The following is an 11152-nucleotide window of genomic DNA, read 5'->3' on the forward strand; positions in this document are numbered from 1 at the left end:
AAGAGATGCTATGGCACTCATTGTGCTATGATAGACAATTATCTAGCTGAATTTTTATGGAGACAAAGATTTCAAACAGACTCATTTAACAATTTCATTTCTTAAGTGCATCAGGTTTATCCTGACGCACTAATTAGTTGTAATAGTTGTGTAAGTTAATACTTGTAATATAGTTGTAATAATCGCCTTATTTAAGAATTCTTCCGTGAATCTGTAAACCGTGATTATAATAAACTGATTCATTTCGTATTACTTTTTATTTTATTTATGTTGTATTAGACATTATCATCCATTACAAGGGGAAAATACTTAATATAATAAATATTACAATATATAAAAATATAATTATACTAGCAGATGAGCCTGGTGTTGCTCAGGAAAGTAAGTTAATTCTCATTATAATGGAGAATTAACCTACTTGATGATAACCTTACTCGAATAAAATGATTTATTTTAAATTCTAAAATCTAAAAAACTTCTTCGGAACATTATACTTTGAATTTGGAACAAATTCAATTACTGTATTGTTTCGAATTTGTTTATTTTGGATTTATTGTTTTTGGGTTACCCAAAAAGTGGAAATGATTAAAATATAGTATACATTTTAGAAATTAATAAATGTGTGCCACTATTTACTTTTCTTCTTTATTATTTACACTTTATACTGACTAAAACTAACTCTCTCCTCCTTTCCCCTCGAGAGTTAAATTTCCAAATATCCCTTCTTAGTGTATACATTCTCGTGACGTACCATGTACCAAATTTCAACTCCTAACCATTTGGGCTCTGCACTCCAGCTAAAGTAGTAATAGTTATGAGGATGATCAACCCGGGAACATTGAACCACAAACAATTTCAAACATTACCAATTCAATCAAAATATACCAAACAAAATTTCTTTTAAATGCCTTTGGAAAATGGGATGTGTTTTGTATGCCAGCAAATATGATATTTATCAAAAAACATACTTACAGAATAATTATATACAAGCTGAAACCAAATTAATAACATTTTAATAAAATGGAAATAAATTAATTTTTTTACGCTATTTCTAGACTTAATAGTATAGATAGTAAGTGTTTGAAGCAGGAGGTAAGCCTTATTAAGCTCACTAGCAAGAGGATAATGCCTGTGGATAGGGAATAGTTTATCATAGTTTTAGTAGTTTAATAAAAATTTTAGTTTTGTAAATTAAATATGTTTTCCTAAAACAACAGAAAAAGATGCCTATTTTTAATATCCAAAATTAATGTTTTTATTAAACTATTTTCTGTGGGGATCAGATTACAAGAACAACTGGCTGATATATGTCATGCGAGAACTACCAAGACCTTCTCTACTTATGCAACAGATTCAGACATCGTAGCAGACTTTAACCAGGCCAAAAGAAAAGATAGAATTTCAATCCAGTTATTTGAGAAACTTGCATTTCTTTTAATTTTATTAAACAAGTCTAAAATCTTCAATAGAGATTGATCAGATAAACTTTAAAAAATTATATTCTAAATTTAGCTACAACATTTTTTAATTCTTCAAAAACAATATCAGAAAAGTCCAAAATCAGATCAGTCCAAAATCTCATAGTATAGGGTGCAATACTTAACATATTTAACCCTTTCCATGCGGTTAGCTACCGATCAGTGTGTATCACGTGACGTCTTCGTTTATCGGTGATGCGAAACTTACCGATCGGTAACAATTAAAAAATTCGATTAATTTGCGCTATATTCAAGTTTTCTAGCGATCTTAGCTTTGATTCGCTCTTCTACATGTCGATTGACTTTGTTTAAGCCAATAAACGTTTTGTTACCACCCCTGGGCCATAAATATTTTGGTAAATACATCCCCTACTATTCTACAGTAAATCTTCGCAGTTAACTACACAGTTGGCTGAAAACAATCAAAGGGAAACTCCTTCTACAGTTTTATTGAGTCTCTTCTGTCTTTGTTGACGTTACTTTAACTAATCACAGACTTATGAAACGAAAAAATTGTCGCGAAAAGCCCCGCCTCCAACCTTCGAAGTAAAATGTAAACAATCACTGTAAATTCGCTTTTTAAATCGATTTTTAATTCTAATTAACTAATTTAATGCACTTAGACATTAAATTAGCTAATTCGACAATATTTAGGCGAGTAAATATGTTTTTAAAACTATCTAGCGATAAATATTCCCGGGAAACTCCACCTTCCTATGGTAAGTCTATGGAAGGTGTTCGCACTTTTAATTTGGCTTTAAAATTTTTGGCAAATGAATTCATATATATTTTGAATACATTTAATTATTTTACAAAAGTAAGAGCAAAGCTCTACGACTGACACAGTCGTACAGCTGACTAATCGGTGTCGCTTCATGATAACAATTGACTACTCTCCCAGCTAAGTAATTAGAGACATAGTGTAAATAATGGCAATAACTTCTCCCCCACTCTAGGTAGAAAGCTGTGGTTTGTTTTGTTTAATATAGGACAGATGTTTCTATCTAACAGATGTACAAAGTTCAGCGATTCTCTGTAAATTAATTTTTTTTTTGTTCGTAACCTTCAAATTTGTTCGTAAACTTCATATTATTTTAAATATGTATAAAACTAAAAATTATACAATCGTAAACTATGATATGTTTTTAATCAAACACAAAAAACAGATTGAATATAGCGCGATATTGAAGCAAAATATCGCAATTTAAAAAATTACCCAAAAAACGCAAAAATGCGCCGCATAACTATTTCCACCTATTTACTTAATGATAAAGGTTTTCAGCATGGAAAGGGTTAAGGATCATTCCGTATTAGTATATAATTTTTAAACGTTTGACATCATTTCTAAACAATCATTTTTTCAAATCCTTTGAAAGGAACCTTTCCAAATAAATTAATTATATGGTCATACCAATATACAAATATGAAGGGTCTAAAAGCAACATAAAAAATTACCATCCAATTATCATCATCCTCGTTAATATCTACTAATATCCTCTTTAATTAATATTTTTATAAAACTTTGTTTTCTCTGAACTGTCATTATTGTGCCAAATTTTTAGGCATCAGTATAAAGTCCTACTAATAGGCAATGTCGAGTAGACAATTACAATAATACAATTAGAAATAAGGACAGTAAGGTAATTTTAATTTTAATTAACTCTTTAATATCTACTTGAATGACCTATTTGAAGTGATACCAAAAGCAAAGTAATAGGATAATGTCATCTGCATATGCTAATACATTCCAATGACAACCCCCAAGCAGCACAACAAGAATTAAATAACATCCTTTGCAAACTAACTAATTATATCAGCTCAAATATGCTAAAATGAAACGTGAACAAAACAAAATATCTTTACTTTGTAAATAAAAACAAAAATGTTGACAAGGAACGACTTTAAATAGTAATAAATGAAAAGAAGATAGAAAGAAATAACTGCATAAAATATCTCAGAGTTTTGATAGATGATAAACTCAAATACGATAGACATATTGAAAATTTAACAAAAACTGTCGCTAAGTTTACTGGCATAATCAGAAAAATATGGGATTTCCTAAACATAAATACAATAAAAAAACTATATCACATCTTCACAGAACCGAAAATTCTATACAGTATAACTATATGGGGAACTGCATCCAATTACATCATTAACCATATGCGAACATAACAAAATCACCTAATGAGCAATCTTCAAATTAATCTACTATGAATCAACTTCCAATTGTTATCAATGAGAAAAAATAGACAACATAAAAACTTCATATGTAAAGCAAACTATACTTCTCTCCTATAAATTTATAAAGCGTAAAATGCATAACAGTTATCTTGTAAGCATTTTTGAAAATCATTGCAGGAAGGATAACTACTGCCATCGTCTAAATTATAACTTCTTAAAACACTCAACAAAACTTTCAATTGGACATACTGCCCTGGTCTTTCAAATGATAAAATACTGGAACTTGTTACATGGAAATTTTCAAGAAATAACTAACAAGAAGAAATTTAACTCAAACATAAGAAAAAAAACCCTCTCAGTCAGATCTTCAAAGTAAGAATGTTCTAACCAAAAAAAAAAAAAAAAATCTGATCATCAAAGACTTTTTTCTGCATAATTAATTCTAACAATGATAATTGATATACACCCAAAAGGAATGAGGGAAGGGCAAAGTAAATTTTCCAAAGGGTTTTTGACTACAACAGATCACTTATGCCTTTTCTGTTTTAATGCAGGAAATTACTTCCTTCACTTTTTTTTGTTAATTTTCTAATGTTGTTTGGTTAGTTTTGTATTTTTGTGGCACTTGAAAAAGGCCAAATGGCCACAGTGTCTTCTGAGATTAAAGAGATTAAAACATCATTCCATTTTAAATATGGATTAAAATCAACATGTAACAACGCATGATAATTCAATAAATAACTCATAATTTTACTCTGCTTTTAAATAGCCGAATCTCTTTCATGTCTTAAATATATATAACTCAATTTTTTGCTTATCTGAAGACATTAGACATCTTTTGTTGCATCTGACTAATATTTATCATAATATATATTAGTAATAATTTAATGCAATGTATATAAAATTATAATTAATATTGTAATTTGAAACCAACTCATTATTATGTCACTGGCCATATTAAATGAGTTAATAATAAAATAATAGAATAATTAATTTTTATATTTATTATTATTTTTGACTGTACGTTCTGTAACATAGCTGCCGTAACCTGTATAGGTTCATTTTATTCATTTTGAATGTCATTTCTCTTGTTTTTTCAGTCTAACAAGTGAATTTCTCTGTGATATCATTTGAAACTTTCGAAAATATTATGAAAGTATTAAAATTAATTGTATATTATTTAATGATAAAATGTTGACACTGAGTACTGATCTAACACACGTTTCATCTATTGTTTTAACCCTTCGTCACGTGCCTAGTGCCGATTCGGCACCAATCGATTTTTAATTAGTTCGTGTAAAAATTCTAATTGTCCGAAAAATCTGAAAAAATTATTACCTGTCTAATTTTTCTTCAATTTTATGATGCGCTATTCATTTTTTGCTTAAAGCGTTCCGTTATTTTTAATTAATTATTGGTGCCAAATCGGCACTATGGCGCGCGTTATCTCGGATTTCAATTTTCAAATTTCCCGCCAGTTGTTGTTACTAAAAATAGCCGCAGCGGTGGCGCGCGCGCGCGCTTCTTTGTTTATAATGGCGTTATTTTAAAGTGAATTACTTCTAATAAACTGAAATTTGATCAGAAATAATTTAAATTTTTCCATTGGTATTTTTAAATGTTTTTATAAAGTTTTATGACATCATCACATTTTTCTAAGTGAAAGTAAACAATTTGTTAGCCATTTTACTATCAGCTGATAGAAAGGGGAGTTTTTGAAAACAAAGTAATAAAGCGATTAGTAGTTTCTTCTTTTTGACAGTTGAGGACTAGCGAGTCTATTATTTTTGCTAGAAAAAACAAGCTTTACTACTCTGAGGTTAAAAATAATACAATTTCGTGAAATTTAACAAATCTGATGTCAATAAATAAAATTATTTATAGTGAGTTGATGTTTTTTAAGTTTAATTTTTGAATTTACAAATCAAATTACAGAAAATATAATAAAAATTTCATTTTTTTATTACACCAACGAGTATTTTATTCTGTTAGATAGTAGAGAAATCGAGGATGTAATGACATTTTTATGACCATCACGCGATTGTTTTTTCTTCTCCCCGGCCATGCTGTTTTTGCGTTTTATATAAATTTTGTCGTTGATACAAGCGTCCAAGTCGAAGTTCAATCTTTCTGTTTGACATTTAACACCTATGATCAAGTCACACCTGCGACTTACGTTGTTTATTTCGTACCTTCACGACATATTGATGTTACACAGTCCTTTTTCTAGAGAAATTTTTCTATTTCTCTTACGTTTTGCGAGGTATTTGGACCCTGTCTGGAATCTCACATGTACAATAGTACACATTTCAATAGACGATATAAAAAATCGCTTGTAAAATACATATGAACTATGCACATAAAAATGTAGCATCGAAAATGTTAAGTTTTATAAAATACATTTTTTCCCCTATATTTTGTCTTTCATGAATTGGAATATTCTTTTATTGCTGTTGGTTTAATACTTATAGATCATATGGGTTTTATGAGGGTTTTTTTTTTGTTTGCCGTCTTTTCAAATATGTATTATTGTTCTAAGAATGTAAATAAACTTTCAAATAAATGGTATAACTTTAGTACCTGTCTTCAGATGAATCCAGAAATGGAATGTTTTAAAATTTTCAATTTTTGCCGTAAAAACACTGAATGATAGGTAAAATAATAATTATAATTACTTAAATAAATAAAAATTTTATTGGAACTACTGTCATAAAACTTCGTAAGATGATACCAAACTACAAATAAATAAAATAAATCAATCTCCTGTCAAATTGTATTTTTTTGAATTAAAACTTCGATTCCCAAACAAGGTTAGGCTTGGTCTAGGGCAGTAATTATTGAGTCACGTGACAGAAAAGGGAGCTTACAAAAAATTTACCAAATAAGGAACCCTATTCACATATTTCCATATTTGGTAAATTTTAGTCCTCTCCCTTCTCTGTCACGTGACTTTTTACTCTGATACTATATAAGTGCAGTTTTTTCGCATTAGCTCGTCATTGTTTTTGTTGCTGTTTTTGGTTTCGAGTATAGTTCTTCTTTTTTACGATTGTGTTAAAACAGCGCTATGGATAAAAGTAATTTTTACTTGCTTTCATCTTCGGAGATAACAGAGATGATTGAAGATGATGATGATGTTTTTTCTTCGGAGGAAGAGGATGATATTTTGGAGCAGCGAAAATCGGACTCTGAATCTGAACAATCTTGTTCAGACCTAGACGAGGTTAGTACTTCTGGTTCATTTTTTATGGGTAAAGACCGTGTAACTAGGTGGAATAAGGAAATGCCCCTTCAAACTCAGAGGAGAGAGAAAGAAAATATTATAACTCATTTGCCTGGCCCAAATGGAAGAGCAAAGTTCGTCAAAACACCTTCGGAATGCTGGAAGTTATTTTTTGATGACGATATATTAAATCATATTGTCGAAAATACAAATAAGTATATAGAGAGAATAAAAGAAAAATTTAGCCGCGAGCGTGATGCCATCTCAACAAATATTTGTGAAATAAAAGCTTTTATAGGAATATTGTTTGCATGTGCGGTGATGAAATTAAATACAGTAAATTTACGAGATATTTGGACCTCCGATGGTTTCGGAATAGAAATTATAAAACCTGTGATGTCAGAGAAAAGATTTAGTTTTCTAATAAGAGCGTTAAGATTTGACGATAAAGCTACTAGAAATGATCGTCGTAATACTGACAAACTCGCTGCGGTGCGAGATTTTTTTGAGAAATTTGTTACTAATTGCCAAAAGAATTATTGCCCATCGGAATATTTAACTATAGACGAGATGTTGGAGGCATTTAAGGGCAGATGCCAATTCCGGCAATATATTCCAAGCAAGCCGTCAAAATATGGGATAAAAATTTTTGCCTTGACAGATTCAAGGACTTTTTATAGTAGCAACTTAGAAGTATATGCGGGAATGCAACCGCAGGGCCAATATTTCACAAGTAATTCTCCTAAAGATGTTGTGTTAAGATTATGTAAACCCGTAGCAGGCTCTGGAAGGAATATAACATTTGATAATTGGTTTACGAGTTACGAACTTGCATTAAAATTATTAGACATAAAGCTGACGTCAGTCGGTACTTTAAAAAAAAATAAAAGAGAAATACCGCCAGAGTTCATTACTTCGAGAAACAGAACTGTATTCAGTAGCATGTTTGGATTCCAAAAAAAGTGTACTTTAGTTTCATATTCTCCCAAAAGAAATAAAGTAACTCTCTTACTATCAACTTTACACCACAACAATAGCATTGATTCTTCAACCGAGGAAAAAAACAAACCCGAAATCGTAACGTTTTACAATCTTACAAAGGGAGGCGTCGACGTTGTTGATAAACTGGCGTCACGTTATAATTGCGCAAGATACTGCCGACGCTGGCCCCTTGTTATTTTTTATAGTTTGCTAAATATTTCGGCCGTAAATTCTCATGTCATTTATTATCTGAATAATAAACTTCCACAAAATCAACGCAGAAGACACTTCATGAAACTGCTATCGATCGAACTAATGACTCCGCAATTAAAATTACGTGCACAAAAAGAAAATTTACCCAGAAACATTAGAACGGCAGCCCTTCAATTCTCTAAATTGCAACATGAAACATCAGAATCGGAATCAGAATCAACAACAGCATCAACAGGGACATCACCGGCATCAACATCAGTAGCATCCACATCTGCGGCATCCACATCTGCAGCATCAACATCACGGAAGCGATCATCCTGTTCTGATTGCGGTTATAAAAAGGGCAGAAAGACGACAAATAAATGTTTTCGATGTAATAAATACATTTGTGGTGAGCACTCACATAATTTATGTAAGTCATGTATAGAAAGTTCAGAAAGAACAATAGAATTAGAAAGTTAATACTATATGAACGTATTCATTTTTTATATTACCTATTTTTCTGTATTTCTTTTATTTTCTGGGTTAGGCATAAGGGGTTGCTTTCAGTGACTTGCAAACAGGACCTTTTGAATAGTGTCCAACAAATGAACGATATTTATAGATATATATATCAATAAAAGTTGTTTATTTGTTGAATACTGCATCTAAAAAATCCTGTTTGCAAGTCACTGAAAGCAACCCCTTATGCCTAACCCAGAAAATAAAAAATTAACTTTTTTTGCATACGTTAATTATAATTCTTGCAATACAAGATGTACATAAAATTTTAGCATTGTATAATGTAAAATGTATAAACGAATAATAGAAATGAATAATATTTAAATGTATAAATAAATGATATATAATATAATTTTTTTGTATTACCAATTTATGCTGTTTATCTTAATTATTATTTATATAACTCTTGTATTGAAAGTAGAATAGATGTAAGCAAGAGACGAGATAATTGACATCCAGGCGACACTTAACGCCTGGATGTCAATTATCTGGTCTCTTGCTTATTCAGAGATCGGCGTGAAGTCCACCATCGTTAGGATTATTATAGATCTAATAGAATAGATGTAAAAAACATTTTCGTGTAGTATAAACATTTTTTTTTCTATTATATTTTTGTTCCGTTTTTTTATTTTTTAAATACAATCAGTAATTAATATATATTATTCCTATATAGATTTATTAATTATAATAAACATACACTATTTAATATTATATTAAAATAACACTCTTTAATTAACATCTGAAATGAAGAAGTAATTGAATCGAGTCCCATCGCCATCTTAAGTAACGCGCGACAGTAATTAATTGATTCTGAGCGCGTCGCGTTGCATCAATTTAAATAATTTATAAAAATTAAAATTATAAATATGTTTATAAAATAATTGACGATATCTGTTCGCAATAGTATTGTAAAACACACTGTACTTATAGTTCAGCATTTCTGATAAATTTTAATAAATATTTGAATTTTCGTATATTTTATATATAAAAATCGAAGAAAAAAACATAAATTTGTAAAACTTAATAAAAAAAATATCTGCAACTTCATAACACATATAAGTATGAGAATCCATCAAAGAAAGATAGTTAATAATAATTAAAATCGAGAAAAAAAATAAAACTTTCAAGGTAAGGTAATTTCTGTGGTAAAATGTGAGGTAAGCGATCACGTGACGCCCGTCTCCCCATCTTCTGTAACCAAAACGGACGAGGTTGAAATAAAAGCCTAATCACCAGTAGAACTAAAAACAAACATCGGCGCGTGCCTAGAGCAATAAACTTGAACGGGAGCGAAGATGAAACACGACACTTTGTAATTTATGCTAATTACCTTCTAATATTAAAAAATTAAAATCATCAATAAATTATGATGAAATTAAAACTTTTTTGACTGAATTCGATTACAAACATATTAGTAAACTGGATTAAAGTAAAAATAACCGTTTTCCGATGTTAAATTTTTATTAATTAATTTTTTAAATTGGTGCCGAATTGACCGAGCGCGCGTGATTTCGATTTGACTGAGCGCGCGCGTGACGAAGGGTTAATTAAAACATTTTATTTCCTAACAAAAGTCTTTATATGAAATTACTCACATATCTTACATAAATTATATGTATAATATTGTTAAATAACTTTAGTGGAAAAATAAAATCATATTTTTTTGTATATTTAGAAAACAAATTTATATGTTAGTGTTTAGATAGGTTAATGTTACCTTAGGTTCCAAGATGGCAGCATTTTCGGTCACCATTTGGGATTAGTCTAGAGGCTGCGTGGTTAGCAATATTTCAATTGGAGATCACCTGATTCCCAAACTATAATAAACTACTATAGTAAATTAATCAAAACATTACTCACGTTAATGCTTTATTTTTTTTTTAGATCCTACATTTTTCCCCTAGCTTGTTAGATTCCACTTCACTTGTTGCAGGTCTTTTCTTCCCCGATCTTGTCGTTTCTGCTACACTTGTAAACGATTTTTTCTTTGTCTTTGTATTCAAATTTGTTGTTGCCTTTTCCTTTTTCCTCTCTGTTTTCAGTGTTTTCTTCTTATTAATATTTGGAAGTGGTGCAGACAGAACAGATTCTGGTTCAAGCCATTTCGGTGTTTTTCCAGTCCCTGGATATATCATAGTCAAATGTTTTACAAAACTTTGGAATCTTTCTCCTGGTTTTCTAATAGGCCAATTCATGAACTTTTTATACATAAACAAATACATGTATGAATCAGATATATCATTTGTGTAATGCTTTGGCAGGTGTTTTTTACTTTTTAAATATCCCCATAACCGTTCAATATTTTGAGTATGGTCGACTGTTTTTGGATTTACTTTTTTGAATGGTTAACTGTTCTATGTTCAATATTTATTCCTTCAATGTCGTCTATGTAATTATATCCCTTCCATTCATCAGTTATTATTATACTTCCAGAATTTACATATTTATACACTACCCAATTTAGAGTAGTTTCTGATCTATCGTTAACCTGACAAATAAAGCAATTTTTATCCTCCCTGCATATTCCCCCTACAACCAATTTCGTAGATTTCAATATACGACCTTTTTCATA

General features: G+C 30.1%; 1 protein-coding gene across 1 annotated transcript; it reads left to right on the forward strand.

Moving 5' to 3' along the window:
- The first annotated feature begins 6729 nt into the window (after positions 1-6729).
- Positions 6730-8541, forward strand: LOC136978322 (piggyBac transposable element-derived protein 4-like). Its single transcript, XM_067274031.1, has one exon. The coding sequence runs from the start codon at positions 6730-6732 to the stop codon at positions 8539-8541; it is 1812 nt and encodes a 603-aa protein (XP_067130132.1).
- Positions 8542-11152: the final 2611 nt, after the last annotated feature.

This window comes from Centruroides vittatus, unplaced genomic scaffold, assembly GCF_030686945.1.
Source record: "Centruroides vittatus isolate TY-2023 unplaced genomic scaffold, ASM3068694v2 contig_504, whole genome shotgun sequence".
Lineage (NCBI taxonomy): Eukaryota > Metazoa > Arthropoda > Arachnida > Scorpiones > Buthidae > Centruroides > Centruroides vittatus.

Excerpts from the sequence above, each read along its gene's own strand:
- LOC136978322 (XM_067274031.1), top strand. The coding sequence starts at position 6,730 with ATGGATAAAAGTAATTTTTACTTGCTTTCATCTTCGGAGATAACAGAG.